This window comes from Candoia aspera, chromosome 4 (genome assembly GCF_035149785.1).
Source record: "Candoia aspera isolate rCanAsp1 chromosome 4, rCanAsp1.hap2, whole genome shotgun sequence".
NCBI lineage: Eukaryota > Metazoa > Chordata > Lepidosauria > Squamata > Boidae > Candoia > Candoia aspera.
This window is the reverse complement of record NC_086156.1, coordinates 79,067,889-79,086,008: the sequence shown is the minus strand read 5'-3', so window position 1 is coordinate 79,086,008 and position 18,120 is coordinate 79,067,889. Positions and strand designations below refer to the sequence as shown.

Sequence of the window (18,120 nt, the reverse complement as noted above, 5' to 3'; positions counted from 1 at the left end):
AAACTTAGCTGCTAAAAAAGAATGGCTGCATTATCACACTCTAACCCATAAACCATGGTTAACAAATCACAGTGGCCATGTTCCTACGACATGCTAAGATAAAACGTACCACACTGCAGCGATAGTCATGATTCATGGTTTAACATGGGTAAATACAACCAACCTCTTAGCATATCAAAGAGGCCTTTCACAAACCTTGAGGATTACAGTTTAAAAACAAATTCCACAGTGCTTGTAAGTGTGGAAATGCAATGACATAGCACCCCTGATCACAGGATTGAGCCTGTTCAACTTGACTTGCTTTACCATTACTTACATATGGGCCTTTGGCACTGCTGCCTCACACACAAAGGTTCCCACACTAGCATCTCTGTTACCTAGACAAGCCAGTTTTCTCCGGCCGATCTACCCAAAATCTGAAATTGCAGAACTTTTTTGCTGTGATTTGAGATCCTGAAGATTCTTGAAATTTGGGGCAGGTTGCTTTTGCTTGCTGGAAACTCCTCCCAATCTGCTTTCTGACATTTTCCCTCCCCCTCTCCTTGCAGTTGACAAACTGCTTTAATACCCTGGTGCCTTGCATTGGGCTTGGGAGTAGCCAGTCAGCCAGCTGTGGTGCTTTTTATTTGGCTTCACAGCAAAAACAAGACCATGAGGCAAGTATAGGGAGGACAGTAAAGTGTTCCAGCAACAGGTCTACCTTGATGCTCCCTAATTGGCCAGCTGGAGGGAATACTGATTGGCTTTGGTCTGTGAGTGCCTGCAAGAGTTGTGGTATGGACAGTTGTGGACATTGGATCTGGTGGATGGGGGGGTGAAATTGGTGAAAGCGCAGTTCTGCTTTCAGTATTACTACTCTTCCACTTTATGGAAAACTATGGTGGTTGGTAACTCTCTATATTCACTAGGTATTGATGATTGCCTCCTGATGCTTATCTCCCAACAGATCAGCTAACAGGTGGCAACAGTGATGCTGTTAAAGTAGATTATTTATATGCGTGCATTGCACACCTAATGGCCATAATCTTACTCTGCATGAACATAGATGTCTGGAATAAGCCATGATTATGTTATAAACTCAATGGTGTTGCAATACGCATGTAGTCATTCACCCCCTCTCTGAATGCCCATATGCATGTTAAGTTTTTTCAAAGCTTTTCTATACTATGGAATCACAAATCCATATAAATTATTTTCTCTTATTTCTATATTACTTCAAGTATTCCCCTATTATAAGAGATGATTGTTTTATAAGTGTTGTTTTATGTGTTTCACACTCAGCTCAAAGTTGGTTTAATCAGATGGTTTTATCTGACCTCAGTTAATCAAATAAGGAAAAATGAGATGTAGCATGTCTAAGATCTAAATAGTTCATCACTCAGTATTTTGAGTTTCTGTTTCTAACATTCTTGGCACTGAACCATGAAAGGTTCCATGAAATTCTGCAGCAGTTGAAACTAATGGATGTGAGTGAAAGGGAGCATAAGAGCCTAAGATATTATCCCCAAATAGTTATCCAATTGTCCTACAAACGATAATTTCATATTGTTTATTTGTTGGGCTCATGGCCAACAATGATGCCAAAAGACATCATCACACAAACAAGGTATGCGATTGTGTCATGATGTCTGATGCAAGTACATAAGTCACATCATTTGTGTGATGACAGCAAGATGCACATGTCATCCTCCCACTTCATAGATTTTGCTAATCTGAAATGTTATTTGTTTGGTTTTGTCTTAGTACATTGAATGGATTTAATTGTGATTTGGAAACCAGGAACGCACAGCTTTTCTGGGCCAAGGGCCGCACGTGCGCTGTATTGTAGGAGTCACATTCCAGAATATAGTGCATGAGGCTGGGAAAACAACAGCAGCATCTAAATTGTATTTCATTTGATTTACAGCTAATTAACATCAAATATAATCAATGTAATTCCTTTCCAGTCATCTCTTTAATAATTTCCATTGTTAGTTCTATCCGCAGCTCAACTTTGCCACTGTCAAATTTATCTTAAGAAGCAACATATAAGACACATGCATGTTAGATTCCTGAAATGCACTTTAGAAATGTACATGAATAAGATACTTCTACAATGTTTCTGATCCCCTGAGGCTGTTTTTCAATTACTCTGTATGGAGGGAAATGAGGTAGCTGAATACTTTCAGAGGAATAGAGTCTGTGCCTCTGCAGAGGTTGCTGGACCACAACTCCCAGCATTCCTTATCATGTGCCAGGCTGGCTGGGACTGTTGGTAGTTGTAGTCTGCAGCATCAGGAGTATCATGGGTTCTTCCCTCTCTTTAGAACCGTAGTTTTCAGAAGTACAGATATTGGAGGGAGAGAGAGGGAGCCTAGCTTCTTAGAGAAGAAAGAGATCTATCAACCACAAGAGGGCCCTGCTTTGAGGCCGACCACGAGAAAGGAAGGTCTTCTCTCTTTTTCTCTTTCATTCTTTTCTCCAGCCAGGATGTGGAATTGAGCTTCCTGGATTTTGCAGCTGGCTTCCCTAAGCCCCCCTCTTTTATCCTAGCTCCCTGCAAGGGAGAGAGGGGGGCTTTCTAAACGTCCATCATCATTCCCGTGCAGGCGCCAGACGCTGCAGTCTGCGCCTAACTGCAGGTAAACGTTCTGAAACAATGTGGGGGGGTGAGAGAGATGCATACAACAGTCCGGCCTCTTCAGTCCCTTCCTTCCCCGGCTGCCTCCCGCTTCCAGAGCAAGGTCCGATGCACAAGGAGGGAACAATGGAGGCTGTACGGGACGTAGATGGACCTCGGTGTGGGGATGATGGTGGGATTGCAATGCAGTCCTGTCCCGTGTTGTTGCCTGGACTTTCAGAACTGCGTGCAAACCTTGGGCTGGGAATGCCCAGAGGAAGGGGCAATACTGTAATAAAATGGGAGGATGGGTTCTTTTGATGGAGGGAGGGGAAAAGGAGGAAGGTGCAGCATCAATTGCCTTTTGTAACCTTTTCATCCACCTGAGCCCGACTTCTTCACAGATATATACTGTGTCCACTTCCACATGCCAACCTCCACATAATTTCTCTCTCCTCCCCAAGTCAAGCATCGTGAGCCACCCAGGGTTATGCTACATAAGATGGGCAGCTATACAAATCTTTTAAATAAGTAACTTCAGAATTCTTGGTGCCACCTGTGGTGTGCCTGTCCATAGTGTACATGTTTTATCCCATATAGTGGAGTAGTTTGTTCCCATAGGATGCATAATATATCCTGAAGCTTCACAAATGCATTTGGGAGATGTTTAGTATGGGTCCTTGAAATGAACTCTCTATGTGTTTGAAAAAGTAGGTTCTAGTCTATGAACGCTTTATGTCAAATAATAGTTGCTTTGACTACAACAGACTAATTCTGCTGTTCCACTGAAATTTGTTTGCGTGGCATGCAGTCCCTTATTTCTTCGTAAATGCCTATAGTTTTTCTCCACCAGAAAGTTAAATTTTAGCTGTTAAAATGTAATGAATGATGTAAATATCATTACAGTAGGAATAAGAACATATTATTAGTACAGAGGGATTAAGGACTGTTTGTGTAATAAAGGAACAAGCCCAGATTTGCCACTATGTATACTGTATTTCTAATGAGAAGCTGCAGCCAGTCCCAGATCTGGGACAGCCAGCCCTGTGTGATATGATCATTTTTAAATATGTTTGTCACAACCACAATTTACATTAAAAATGTATCTTTTAAAGTATATATTCTAAAAGTATACATATGTATGCTACTATATACATTGTTAGGGCAGGCAACTTATTTCCTATAGTGTGTATTCAACTGTATGGCTACTTTCTTTTGTTTTTCTAAGAACTGGGATCTGCAGTTCTCAGAGGACAGAAAAAGCCTTCCCAAGTTACTGCCCTTAAAATGTATTCAGATCACAGCTCTAATTAATCCACTGGCTAAGAACTTTTGCATGTTCCAGCACAGGTGAAGGGCACCAGGATCAAGATGGCTGTTTTTAGTCTAGTATGGTTGGGAGGAAATCCTGATTTGTGCAACATGTGAAAACAGCATCATGGTAGAATATGTAGTATATGGGCCTGCATATCTGAGAGCATGGGTGTGCATCTGTTCTCTCTCTTTCCCATACAAACACCCACACGTGTGCATAGCTCCTCCTTTCTATTTCTCAGGGAGAAGTCCCTTATGGGAGAATAATCTTCGATCTTATGCAAAGCCCAAGCTAGTTCCTCTTCCTTTAAATGTCCCCAAGCAGTCCCCAAATGTGATACAATCTGTCCACAAGGAATATTTTCTCTTAATGTCCTGCTTTTTGCTTCCCACACTTCCCACATAACCATATGACTATGTAGATCTGATTGCCAGGATCACTGTAGTGAGACCTCATTATCTTCTGTGGCAAACAGATTCTGCAATTATTTTTTATTTGATTTAAGTGCTCTCAGCAGCCTCTTGAAAGAAAGAGAGAGAAGTCTTCAAGAACTTTAGAAAGGAAGCTCTTCTGTGGACCAACATGCAGGAGAGCTACGAAACAGTGATCTCACTGGGTAAGGGATCCCATTTCTTTAAATTTCAATGCTAGACTAGAATTTGACCCTCAGCTGCCTGTTCTTATAGCAAGCAAGGAAAGTATTAATATCATTTCAGTTATAAGTAAAGTTGAAGGCAAGTAAAACTTATTCAGGGTAGGTGTCAGAGAATAAGTAGTTAAATCTTTTTTTTTAAAGATTTTTTAATCCCATCTTTATTATTTTTATAAATAACTCAAGGCAGGGGAACATACCTAATAATCCTTCCTCCTCCTATTTTCCCCACAACAACAACCCTGTGAGGTGAGCTGGGCTGAGAGAGAGTGACTGGCCCAAAGTCACCTAGCCGGCTTTCATGCCTAAGGCTGAACTAGAACTCACAGTCTCCTGGATTCTAGCCTGGTGCCTTAACCACTTGACCAAACTGGCTCTGTGGTTATCCATTAGCTGGCGACTAATGGGAATTGTAGACCCAAAGTTTATGAAAGACACCAGGCTGCTTACCTCTGTCTTTGAAGATATTCCCCAAACTTCCCAACAGCTGCTTGTTGCAGGGGAGAAGATGACTAGTGAAGGGCAAAAAAGATAATAGGTGCAAAGCATTGATTCTTTTGGAGATGCATTTCCAGTACGAACTTTCAGAGAATGCTAATTGTTCTTACTGAGGAAATCAAATCAAATAAGCTACCAGTGTACTTTGGATGTTCTCAGAACAGTTTTAAGCCTGCTCAGCAGAATACACAAAACTAAACATCTTGAAACTCTCCAAAAGTTTTTTCTTTACACACACACACACACACACACACACACACACACATACGTATATATACAGTGTGTGTGTGTAAATAAAACATTTAGTGGTCTTTGCTTAGTTTAGTCTCATCCAACCTTCCCTGACCTGATGCCTTCAGCTTCAACTTCCAGAATCCTTAGCCAGCACGGCTACCAGAATAGTTGAAGTCTACCATATTTTGACAGTACAGCAATTAGGAAAAAGGCTGACTTTTTTCTTTTGGCAAAATCCAGTTTGGCTTTATTAATGTGTTTTCTGCTTTATTTTTTTAGCGGAAGAAATCGCCATAAGCTGGCCACGGATAACTGCGTTTACAGAGACTCGAGGACGCCGAGGTTTGGCTCCTGGTAAGACCTTTATGGAAAGCCATGGGTGATTTTTGCTGAGTGGATCCTAAATAGTTCCCCACCTCCCAATTAGAGGGATATATAACCTGTGACTTACACAGCCACATATAACACCCCAAAAGCTTTGCATAGAATCCTTCCACAAGTTATTGCAATGTTACATATGTTAATGTGACAGAAGGGGAAAATTATTTAATGAATTGGGGTAATCATTAACTTTATGTAAGCAGGTTTATGACTGAAGTAAATATTTGATTTAATTATATATTAAATGTAAAATTCCTTTTAAAAATTGCTCTAGGCTCTTGATATATGGATCTCTTCAATAAAAGGTTAGGGTTAGCATTAGAAATAGATTATAGATCTAGAGTCTCTGATATTCTCCATTTGTTAAGGACTGTGATCTGGATCATCCTGTATTTTATTTATTTATTTATTAAACAGATTTATAAGGCTACCCAACTCACACATGGTGACTCTGGGCGGCTTTTTTGTTGTTGTTGTTTATTCGTTCAGTCGCTTCCGACTCTTTGTGACTTCATGGACCAGCCCACGCCAGAGCTTCCTGTCGGTCGTCAACACCCCCAGCTCCCCCAGGGACGAGTCCATCACCTCTAGAATATCATCTATCCATCTTGCCCTTGGTCGGCCCCTCTTCCTTTGGCCTTCCACTCTCCCTAGCATCAGCATCTTCTCCAGGGTGTCCTGTCTTCTCCTTACGTGGCCAAAGTACTTCAGTTTTGCCTTTAATATCATTCCCTCAAGTGAGCAGTCTGGCTTTATTTCCTGGAGTATGGACTGGTTTGATCTTCTTGCAGTCCAAGGCACTCTCAGAATTTTCCTCCAACACCACAGTTCCAAAGCATCTGTCTTCCTTCTCTCAGCCTTCCTTATGGTCCAACTCTCACAGCCATATGTTACTACGGGGAATACCATTGCTTTAACTATGTGGACCTTTGTTGTCAGTGTGATGTCTCTGCTCTTAACTATTTTATATTATTTTATTTTTTGTTAAAGAATATTCAAACTATCGAACAGTGGCACTTATTTACAGAATTAAAAAACATAAAAACACAATAGACACCCCCCGGTGGCAGCAAACACATTCATATCAGCCACTTGATTGGCTCTGAAGCAGCCTGGGGTCCCCCGACCTGTTGACAGAATCACATCTTCAGGGCCTTCTGGAAAAGGAGCAAGGAGGGGGCCAATCTCTGTATCATTGGCTATGCTGGTTAAGGCTGATGGGAACTGCAATTCAGCAATTTGAAATAATGAAATGGAGAGCGGAAAGAAGAGGGATAGTGTTCCTCAAGAACAGGTTATCCAGGCTGAAAAAAATAATGCATTTTGGAGATTTAGGACAACAGTGACAAAGGGCTGGGTAAATGGAACTTCCTGATTCCAGGAACCAGAATGATTCTGATCTGTGATACTACAGGTAGTCCTTGACTTACAGCTATTCATTTAGTGACTGTTTGAAGTTATGACAGTGCTGGAAAAAGTGACTTGTTGTCCTAACAGTGAGACACACGCTGAGACGAGGAGTAGTACTCTAATGTTTATTACTGCTACATAAACAGAATCCTAACAAACTGAATAAGTGTGGGAAAAACCCAGACATATAAACCCCAAAGGCTAAGGCGGGCCTGATCTGTGTCTCTTTGAATGGTTGCTTAATTCCTCAGTACTACGCATGCGCTTTACAGCCTGGATGGGAGCCCCCTGCTCGCCATCCTTACTCATGACACTTGTGGCCAGTCCTCACACTTACAACTGTCTCAGCTTCCTGGGGTCATGTGATCACCATTTGTGATCTTCCCAGCTGGCTTCTGACAAGCAAAATCAATGGGGGAAGCTGGATTTACTTCATGGCCATGTGATCTGCTTAACAACCACAGTGATTTGCTTAACGACTTGCTGGTGCAGCTAGTGACTCTACCTGATACAAGTATATTCTACAACATCAATTTTTTATCCTTATTTTCCTGGAAGCCAGAAAAATATAGCCTAGATCAAAGCAGTACAGCCATCTCTTTCCTTCTTTCCCTTTCCTCCCTCCTTGCTTGCTTCAAATGCATGCACATTCTCTGTTGTACTCTGGTCTCTCTTTCTGCAGGATCTCTACAGAAACCCTGTATTGTTTTTTCTTTATAGGCTTAGAAATGGAACCGGAGCAAGGGCAGCTGGCTCCTTTGCAGGGCCCGGCAGCAGCCACTACAGAGGGGTCAAGTGAGGAAGGGATCCTCCCAGACTTCCGGAGGCAACTTGGGGTCATTCTGCAAACCATAGGCAAGGCTCAAGTAGAGAAGATGCTCAGGGAGCTGGTGAAGGAGCAGGAGCAGCAGGGAAGAGTCAAGCGGCGCAAAAGAGGGAGCAGAAGCCCCCGACCTGGAGGTAGGTATTTTGCTGGAGTGAGTGGGACACTGAGGGGCTTCCAAAGAAAAAGCCACAGCAAGAAGGATCTGATTTCTCCCCATTTAAATTGGCGGCGGTGGGGATATCCCAGGCACGCCCCCTGCAGCCCTTTGAGGACAAGCATACATGGATTTATATTTATCCTCCCAACCCTTGGATAAAAATATTGCCTACCCTCACTTAAACATGAACTTTTTAAAAAGAGTTCTGCAGTCCCAAAAGCAGCTGATGATTTTACATTCTCATGTTGCTGTTGTTTGTTTATGTCATTTACATCTTGGGTTTTCTCTGAGAGGATCTCCCCTAACACTCTCTACAGCAGTGTTTCTCCGTTTATAGAGCTTTATTAGTTTTCAAGCTATAATTAAAACACAAAATACAGAATATAGAACAGATAGAATACAAGTCTAAAAAAGAAACAAGAGAAACTAGAACAGTGCAAGAATAGACAGAAAAACATATAAGACAGGTGGCTTCTGGCCTTCTCCAACACAGATATAAAAGCACATAAAAGTTAATCTCTTGCTATTAATTGAACATTTAGCAACATTATTTCTCTAAAATCAAACCATTTAATCATCAAAACCCAAAATCAAAACTTCATCTTTTTGCGTTACAAGCAAATAGTTCAAAAGTGGCTTCTAAATAGAAACAAATCCAGTTACAGTATTTTCTCTTATCAATGCTGTCAGTTTAGCCGTTTGTGCCAGTTCCATTCACTTAATCATCCAGTCCTCCATTGAGGGAATTTGTGCATCCTCCCATCTTTGAGCGTATAAGAGTCTTGCTGCTGTTATCATATATAAGAACAGAGTTCCATGTTGCTTCTCAAGCTGTTGGTCCATCAAACCCAAGAGAAATAGCTCCGGTTTCAATTGTAGGTCCACTTTGATAATTTTTTGAATAATAATGCATATTTGATTCCAGAATTTCTTAGCTTTTCCACAAGTCCACCATAAATGATAGAAAGTTCCTTCACTCTGCAAACATTTCCAACAAACATCTGATACCCCATTATACATTTTGGACAATTTATCAGGAGTTAAATACCAACAGTACATCATTTTATAAAAATTCTCTTTCAAATTACAATTCAAAGTAAATTTTCATACCTTTGTTCCACATATTCTCCCATTGTTCAAGCATAATATTATACCCAAAATTCTTAGCCCATTTAATTTATTTAATTTATTTATTTAATTTAATTTTTATCCTGCCTTTATTTATTGTTTTTTATAAATAACTCAAGGTGGCAAACATACCTAATACTCCTTCTTCCTCCTATTTTCCCCACAACAACAACCCTGTGAGGTGGATTGGGCTGAGAGAGAGTGACTGGCCCAAAGTCACCCAGCCGGCTTTCATGCCTCAGGCGGGACTAGAATTCACGGACTCCTTAATCATACCCTCTTTAACATATTCATCTTCTAAATTCAATTGCAACAACATTTTATACATTTTCTTAATAAGATGCTTATCATTTGTACAAAGTTCCATTTCAAATTGTGTTTCTTCATTAACAGAATTATATACCTTCTTATCCAAATTAAACAGTTCTGACAATTGTGCAAAATTGAACCAGTGACAAATATGGCCTTCCAATTCTGGTTGTTTCCTTGTTTTAAGTTTAGGTATCCCTTCTTCAAAATTCAACAAATCTTCATATCTCAACCAGCTTGGTTTGCCTGCCATCTCTCTTCTAAAAGAGCTTCTTGAGGGGACAACCACATAGGTACATTAGGAGACAATATTGGTTTATATTTATTCCAACCCGTCAGTATGGCACGCCTAACAAAATGATTTTTAAAATCTTTGTTAACTTTATCATACCACAAGTAGGCATGCCACCCAAATCGGGGATCATGTCCTTCTAATTCCAATGATTTCTTGTCCTTCAAGGTCACCCAATCCTTCATCTGTAGCAAACAGCAGGCAACAAAATACAATTTCAGATCAGGCAAACCTAGACCTCCTTGTTCTTTGGCATCTTATAACAATGTATACTTGAGTCTTGGTTTCTTCCCTTTCCAAATGAATCTAGAGATATCTTTCTGCCATTGTTTAAACTGTAAATCTGTTGTCAAAATTGGTATTGTCTGGAACAAAAACAACATTCTAGGTAAAACATTCATCTTAATCACAGATATCCGACCTATCATTGACTGTTGTAATTTTTCCCACCTTAACAAGTCTTTTTTAACATCAATCCACAATTTAACATAGTTATTCTGAAACAACATACAATTCATACAGCAGTGTTTCTCAACCTCGGCAACTTTAAGCTATATGGATTTCTGGGAGTTGAAGTCCACACAGTTTAAAGTTGCCAAGGTTGAGAAACATTGCTGTACAATAACAAAACTGACATTGAGAGAGATGCCCCCAACCACACTCTTAGGATGTATGTACTACTTATGATAGCGGGGGTGGGGGTGGGGATAGAGAGATGCATACGCACGCACACACACGCGCACACACACAGAGCCATAGGATGTATGTTCTGCTTATGATGTTGGTGATTTCATAGTGATTTTGTCTTTCATTAAGTTACGCATTGTGTAAATTACTGTATTCTGCTTTTGTAAACCACTTAGGATTTTCTTATAACAAAAGCACTTGCAATAAATAAATAATAAATACATTCCTTTTGGGTAGGCTGATCAGAAAGAAATGGCTAAGCTGAAATCACTCTGTGAACTGTATGGTCAAATGGGGACACAACTTCCAAGTCCATGTCTAACACCGTAACCACGTACAACCCTACCTATCTGTGATTCAGAGTTATTTCTCACTACTACCAAACCATCTTGGCTTCCATGGTTTAGAGCTCCTAACCCCTACCCCCACTCCAGCTATCTGTTTTTCCTATTAATAGCCAAAAAGGAAAAAGTCCTCTGCTGGTACATGCACGGCATTCTTTTCCTTTTTATCCTTTCTTCATAGATTCCTTCCTTCGGCCTACCTTCTGTTCCCTGCCTCCTCAATCCCTTTTCTTTGAGTAATGTAACATGACTGAGTATATTTAGATTGACAGAATCTTTACAATCTAAGGATGTAGACTCTGCCATACCTTGAGGCAGAATTTACTCTTTTCCCCCCCAAATGCAGGGCATAAGGAGTCCTAATAATTATTCGGAATAAGCACTTTAATTGTCTGTTTATGTAGTACAGTGAAGAAGAATGATGGAGAAATAGTATAAATAAACTATCATGAAAATATTATGGCATATATTTAAAAATACTCTGTTGATTGGGTTTGGGATAGAGAGGAATTCAGAGTACTGAACAAAAACTGCAGTTAAGAAGCCTGATTTTTACTTAAAAATCTTCACCAATAAACTGAATCTTTTATTCTTAAGAAACTATCTTGTATCAGGTAAGCCACTTGTAGATTCATTAATGTTTGACAGCAAATTTCTGGGCTCTGAACTGATCATTCTTACTGCCTGAGTTATTTTCATAGAAATCTGAGGGACTGAATCTGAACCTTCTGTAATCTGATACATCACAATGACGAGCGGTAGTCTCCTAAGAATACGGAAGAGGGAACCTCATGGGTGGGGAACTGTGATGCTCCACATGTTGCTAAACCTCCGCTCTAGTCAGTCACAGCCAACATGGCCAGTATTTTGAAGGCCATGTGTTCCATCCATGTTTATTCTCCAAGATGCTGAACTGTAACCACATTTCTGTTTCAGCAGGTGATGAAACAGTGGGACAAAATAACTTGGAGGCTTCACAGGAACTTCAGGCTGGAACAGTGGAAGGACCAGCTATGCCATCCAGAAAACCACCTGAGAATGAAGTGCAAGTGTCCCTCAAATGTCCAGGACTGGCAGGACAAAAGCAACCCAAGATGATTCATGGGGATATCAGAGGGTGTAGGAATAGTCTTGCCCAGCAAAGTCCTCTAGGAACCAGGTGGGGAGCAGGTCTTGAGCCTAGAGAGAGCATTAGCTGCAGTCCATTCTCAACCATGAGCCATGACTCCCAGGAAGCTGGGAGAATCTGGCCACCTTTTGGTGAAAGAGCCCAGTTCTTAGGGTGGCAGAAACCACGCTACACACAGAGACGTCAGCGCTTACCTGCAGGGGAGAAGCCCCATCGCTGTGGGCCGTGCAGGAGAACTGTTGTGATCCCACCATTAAGACCTAACTCCCCTCACAATTCTGCATTGATTCCTTTCTTGAACTCTGCCCCTGAATCTTCCTCTACCTTGTCTCTGCACTCTGTAGGGCCACTGAATACCCAGGCTCTGCTGGGTAACCCAGCTTCTGCCCAGTCCCGAAAACCACATGCCTGTGAGGAATGTGGCAAACGATTTCGAATCCTAGCAAACTTGGAACGGCATCAGCAGCGCCACGCAGCAGAAAAACCACACCAGTGCCGGGACTGTGGGCGCCGTTTCCGCTGGGGTTGCCACCTGGAACGCCACAGGCGGTCACGCCACTGTGTGGAGTGTGGCGGGGGCCTCGCAACACCTCCTCCTCCCCCATCCCCGCCTCCAGAACCTGACCGGCCCTATTCCTGTGGGGAGTGTGGGAGGCGGTTTACACAGCGTTCAGCACTCAGCAAGCATCGGCGTCTGCACTCAGGGGAGCGTCCCTATGGCTGTGGAGAGTGTGGGAAACGCTTCCTGCAGCGCTCCGACCTCACTATTCACGTGCGCTCACATTCTGGGGAGCAGCCTTATGTCTGTACAGAGTGCGGGCGCCGCTTCAGTGTCAGTTCGAACCTAAGCAAGCACAGGCGAATGCATCGGGGGGAGCGCCCTCACGCTTGCTCTGTCTGTTCTAAGCGCTTCCTGCAGCGCTCAGAGCTTCTCATCCACCAGCGTGCTCACACCGGGGAACGCCCCTACCCCTGCACAGCCTGTGGAAAGCGCTTTGCTCGCCGGGCTCATCTCAAACGCCACCAGCGCACCCATGGGGGTGTGCCTGCCACAGCTACTGTGTCTCGGCACCCAAATGCTCATCTTTTGACTGCTCCTGCAGCAGATGCTGTGTCCCTCTTTGAACATCAACAGCATGAACTTGGGGGGGTGACTGATCCCCTGGAATCACATCCCCAAGCCAATTCGCTTGCCGCAGGGCTATGCCCACCTGCAGCTGGGCCCACTGCTTTCTCAGCAGCTCGTAGTTCTGTGAATGCTGCCTCACTGGGTCTGCCCTGGGCTGTGTCCTCTTCAGGACGCCTTCCCTTCTGCTCTAGCTCTCTCTGATTATGTGGTAGGTTTCCTGCACAGTTTTGGGTAAGTGAGGAGGGGGGGCAGACCAAGTTCTGATTAGTCCATGAAAATGGCATACGTATTAACACCCCACCCATATCTGTTTAGAGGCTTGGCAGGTTTTTTCCTAGAGCCTCCTTAGAAGTTCTTCGCAAGGCCTTATGTTACGAGGGAGGCATGGAGTAGATGAAATACACAAAGCCCTTCATGATCATCTGCTACATTCCCCGAATTGTTGATTTATCTTGGTAATACCAGTAGCTTGTCAAGTTGGGCATGTCTGGTGGGGAAGGACACGATAGCTGTCCTTTCCAAAGTTAATTGCAACTCACTGATGCAAGTAATTATGTCTTGCAAACCACAGTTATAACAGGCATTTATTTCAGATTCACAGACATAGTTCTTTTTTCTCATGACATAATCCACTACAAGATCCTCCTCCTCCCTCTTCTTGTAAACTTAATCAGACTCCAACATTACCCTTGGCCAACAATCTCATTTTGATCAGACTGCCCTTGTTTCTTTTGATGGGAAAGGAAAGTCCAACTGGGCTTCTCTGAAGGGCTTTGAACTCAACACCCAAAGACAAAATGACATACTTGCTGTTGAGTCTATGTGTTGGCACACACGTGTGTAGCAGTCAGCCTGCAGTTGATTGAGTTGGATGTGGCTTTTAGGAGTCAATGTGGTCTATGCTTCTATAGCTGAGAAAGATGATCATGCCCAAGCATTGGATGATCCAAAACTATCATGAGAGAACAAGCTGGAAAGAAGGAATGCCTCTGATTCTTTAGAGCAGTTCAGAATCAGAAAATGGTGTTCTGTTGGGATTTGGACCTCGTTGTTGCTTGTGGAATTTGGGACAAGATGGCTCATGCCTTCAAAAGTGGAATTAGTGCTCCTTCACCATCAGCTCCTGAGAAAGCAGACTGAGAAGAGGAGAAAAATCAGGAAGTGCCTCCTGTTGAGAATTCTGAACCAGAACATTTTAGAGTGGGAAGAGTCTGCTTGCTACATTTGCTGGTGTTTCAGCCAGCTTTGAAGAGAGTGAGGAAGCTGCTGCTGTGTAAGGATCACAATCTTTTGGTACGCACTACTGTGAAAGGCAGTTCCCAGCTGTATGATTGTTTACCAAACCAGCTTGTACATTCTTGATATATTTGGGACTGGCATTTTGTTTCTAGGGATGAAATCACAAAGTTGGGCCTGGGTTCCAGGTTAGGGAAGCAGTTAATATCTGATTTAGGACTAATACAGTAGAACTTTGTTTTACCAATTTTTTTACCATGTAGTTTCTTTTAAACAGTATAGCTGAATCCCAGAATGTACACAAAAATGAACCAAATAGAATATTTTGCAACACTGTTCCCCCAGAAGCTATTTTGCACCTTTCACATTGTAACATGCATTTTATACAAATATTTTGGGTTGAGGCCAGAACCTCAAAACAAGGTTTTGCTAGTTTCTGAACCAGTTTCTCCATTTGATAACTCGGAATATCAGGAAGCTCATGACAATATGAAACTTATACAATTTTTGGTCATAGTGCCCTTTATATCTTTCAAGTGCAGATCAATAGTCTTTTTCAGGCCTACATGTTGTTTTAAAACATGTATGGGGAAATACAATGTTGGAATGACCCTGAGCATGCTGCAAGAAACAGACATCAGTTTGGATAGACTAGTTGGGATGGGTGTAAGGAATTGGATTCCAGTGCCTGGAGAGTGGGTTAATCTGATTTAGCGACAGCTATTTTGATAAGCTCAAACCTTTGTCAAGATGAGTGTTTGAGGGAATTGCTGTGGAGGCCACTGCTACTTTATTAGTTTTTGAATGGCCAGAAGGTGGTTGCTGATTAGCTAGCTAGGCATTTCAGAATGCTTGGGGAGAGAATACCATTCAGATATTGATAGATTGGAAGGAGAGAATTATTAGTAATTGTTTGGATCTGTGAGTGTTTTAAACCGCTGCCGGTAGGTCATTCTACCAGTATATATTCCTTTTCCTGGATATTTTTCAAACATATAAGAGCATGTTTGATAGGTATCACCTGTTGCAAGGCTGTTGGCTCAGAAGTGTTCCCCTAAAGGCTTCTATGTTCAGCTGGACAGTACCTAAAGCGCTTGATAAGTAATTCAAATGTTCCAGGTTTACACACCTTGTGATCTCCAAACTACAAGTGACTGAGAGGCCATGTGCTTGGACCCCCACCCTCAGAGCCCCTCTCCTTTCTCTCTCTTTGCATTAGGCTGATCACAAAAATTGGTGGCTTAATAATCTTTGGTTTAGTAAATCAAAACTTATGCCAGCCTGCTTTACTTTTAAGAGCTAGATAATATGGAACAAGTATTGATTCCAGCTTCAAAATAACATACAGTACAAAGTTTTTGGAATTCCCATTTTTGTAGTTCACTACTTCTGCTAGCATCTTCTAGACCTCAAGCTATTAACAAACAGCTCAGTTACTCTCAGGACCTGAATGAAACACTTCATTGATAGGAGAATTCACACAAAAACAAACTACAAAAAGGAGACAGATCCTAATACTTGAGCAGATTCTTGGATTTGGTTTATAAATTCCAACAAAAATGCTGATGACGCAGGAACTATTTTTATGGGAATTGTGGCCCCAAACCAGAAAATGATACATTCAAGTGAAGACTTCTGAATGTTAACCCAAATTCTGCAGAAAGCTATGTTCCTAAAGTATATTTATAATGAAAATTGGCCTATAAATTTGCTAATCATAGGAAAAGGTAAAGTAGTACTTCCTTTTGATCACAGAAAATCTTGATTAATCCTGTGTCTTGACTTCTGAGATGTTACCAGAATTGTCACCATGCTTTCAAGTTTTCTTCATTAATATGAGCAAGCAACTTATTTTGAAAAGCAAAGTGAAGAAGTGACAATTTTCAAGAATTTTGTGCTTGGTTCTATTTTCTTTGTGTGCGTGTGTGTATATACATATAGTGTAATACATACATATACAGTTAAATTTCTGTAGGCAGGGAAAGATTAACTGTGCAGGAGATTCCAAAAAATAGAAAACTGCAAGCAAGGATAGAGGATGGTGCTATTCTTTATTAAGAGATACCAAAAGGAATGCATTATTGTCCCACTCCATTTGGGGGCTCAGATAGGCTTTCTATGGTGAAAATCGGGTCACTATTATCTGGATCATGGAACAAGTAGGTTAGTCATCTTCTTGAATGAAAGTTCACCAGGTTTCAGATCTTTGGCATCACCTGCAGCAGATTTGGATGAGGAAGAACATGGGAACAGGTCTAGTGTCTCTTGCTCATCACTTTAATCTTCATATAGTAGTCGAAGAAATGTCTAAGGATGTTTACTAAGAGAGTTTACATGATGGCAGTGTCTGCCAGCTCTGTTTAATCCACAGAATCAGGTAAGTTAATGGTCCTGAATGTGAGATTTATGCCTTTGGCTTGTATTGGGCGTAAGCTATCTTCATGAACTCATAAGTCCTTTTAAAAAACGCCTTTTGTGTGCAGCATGTGTGACAGTATCCAAGATTAATCTTGCTGCATTTGGTTTTGCTTATTGCTCACCAACTCCAACTGGGGATAATCTGCTAGATTGTCCTTCCACAGCACTTGCGATAGATAATCATCTTCCAAATCAGTAAGCAAACAGAACAAAAATCTCCAGGTGTATTAGAAAGTGAAATAGGCCGTAGCCTTTTTTTTGGATGGAACGTAGTCATAAGCCTTGGAGTTCCCATTGTTTCAGAAGCACTTTGTTTGCCAAGACTTGCAGTTCCGATCTCACAAACATTCCCCTCCAATGCAAACAGTTTCTCCCATAAAATGTCTGCAAAATGCAGACAAAATCTCCTGGCCTTTCCTAAGCTGTAACTTAGGAAAGACGGTAAAAGTCTTCTCCCTAAAGCATGAGTCTCAGAGAGCAGTTGACTGCTTGATGCTGTGGAAGCTGACACGGGTTGGGGATGTAGGGATGGACATGGCCCTTGCCACTCGGGCACGGATGGAGTGTTTGTCCTGCCATCGGTGCCACCTCTTCCGTACTGCAGAACGGACCTAAGAAAACATCACAAGAAACAAAAATTGTTGCCTTGCTGATTCCTTCTCTGAAAGGGGAGCCAGATTCAATGAAGACTAAGGTCATTCTAGATGCATTAGAGCAGCCTTCCCCAGTCTGGTGTCTCATGATTTTTGGAAGCAACTCCACCCAACATAATCCATGATCACATTGACTGAAGATGATGTAATTTATTTTACAGAGAAGCCTTTGAAGGCCATGGTCTTTAGATCACAAAGAATCTGCTTTGTAGAAAAATATTAAAGGGTACACTCTGAATCCTTACCATTCACAAGTGCAAAACCATAGTCTATTGCCTTTAATCTGCAATAATGAGCATGTTTATCAAAGATAAATATATGAAGTATCCACATGTGAAAAATCCTAGTTATTTTCTCAGGATACGTATGCAAATGACTACAGAAATTTGGTTTAATTAATGCTGGGCAGCTACTATTTCAATTTCCCACAAGGCAATGGACATAGGATGACTCCGAAGCACTGTGGCTAAGTAAAATGGCTGAGAATTCTGAAAGGAAAAAAAACCTTTCAGAGCAAATTTCAGTCCCAGCACCTACATACCTGAGGTTACTGCGTAGTAATGCTAAGTTTACTCATTAATTCACCTAAACTTGCTAATGCAGCAAGTGGCTCCCTTGAGATAAAGTAGATACCGTAGCAATATTTTCCAGCTGCCAAGAAAAATGGTGACAGAAGTAGGATTCAATTTGAAAAACAAAAGACTGAATTGGCAGATTGTACTA

General features: G+C 41.7%; 2 protein-coding genes across 3 annotated transcripts in view; one reads left to right on the top strand and one right to left on the bottom strand.

Moving 5' to 3' along the window:
* The first annotated feature begins 2,477 nt into the window (after nucleotides 1-2,477).
* Nucleotides 2,478-14,677, top strand: LOC134495346 (zinc finger protein 397-like). 2 transcript variants are annotated; one of them, XM_063300717.1, is made up of 5 exons: nucleotides 2,478-2,621; nucleotides 4,420-4,530; nucleotides 5,578-5,652; nucleotides 7,810-8,049; nucleotides 11,772-14,677. In XM_063300717.1, exons 2-5 carry the CDS (start codon nucleotides 4,497-4,499, stop codon nucleotides 13,289-13,291), a joined length of 1,869 nt encoding a protein of 622 aa, XP_063156787.1. In that variant the 5' UTR covers nucleotides 2,478-2,621; nucleotides 4,420-4,496; the 3' UTR covers nucleotides 13,292-14,677. The 2 variants fall into 2 exon arrangements, with proteins under 2 accessions (XP_063156787.1, XP_063156786.1); XM_063300716.1 differs by having other exon boundaries at nucleotides 11,769-14,677.
* Nucleotides 14,678-16,358: 1,681 nt separating this feature from the next.
* Nucleotides 16,359-18,120, bottom strand: part of LOC134496336 (corticotropin-releasing factor receptor 1) — a 55,388-nt gene continuing 53,626 nt past the window's right edge. The window contains exon 13 of the mRNA XM_063302067.1: nucleotides 16,359-17,355. Within this exon, the coding sequence (XP_063158137.1) occupies nucleotides 17,215-17,355 (141 nt within the window). The 3' untranslated portion in view covers nucleotides 16,359-17,214. The remainder of the gene's footprint in view (nucleotides 17,356-18,120) is intronic.

Coding starts and splice junctions, on each gene's coding strand:
- LOC134495346 (XM_063300716.1), top strand. CDS start 4,497: ATGCAGGAGAGCTACGAAACAGTGATCTCACTGG. Junction 4,531..5,577: donor CGAAACAGTGATCTCACTGG/GTAAGGGATCCC, acceptor TTATTTTTTTAG/CGGAAGAAATCGCCATAAGC. Junction 5,653..7,809: donor ACGCCGAGGTTTGGCTCCTG/GTAAGACCTTTA, acceptor TTTTCTTTATAG/GCTTAGAAATGGAACCGGAG.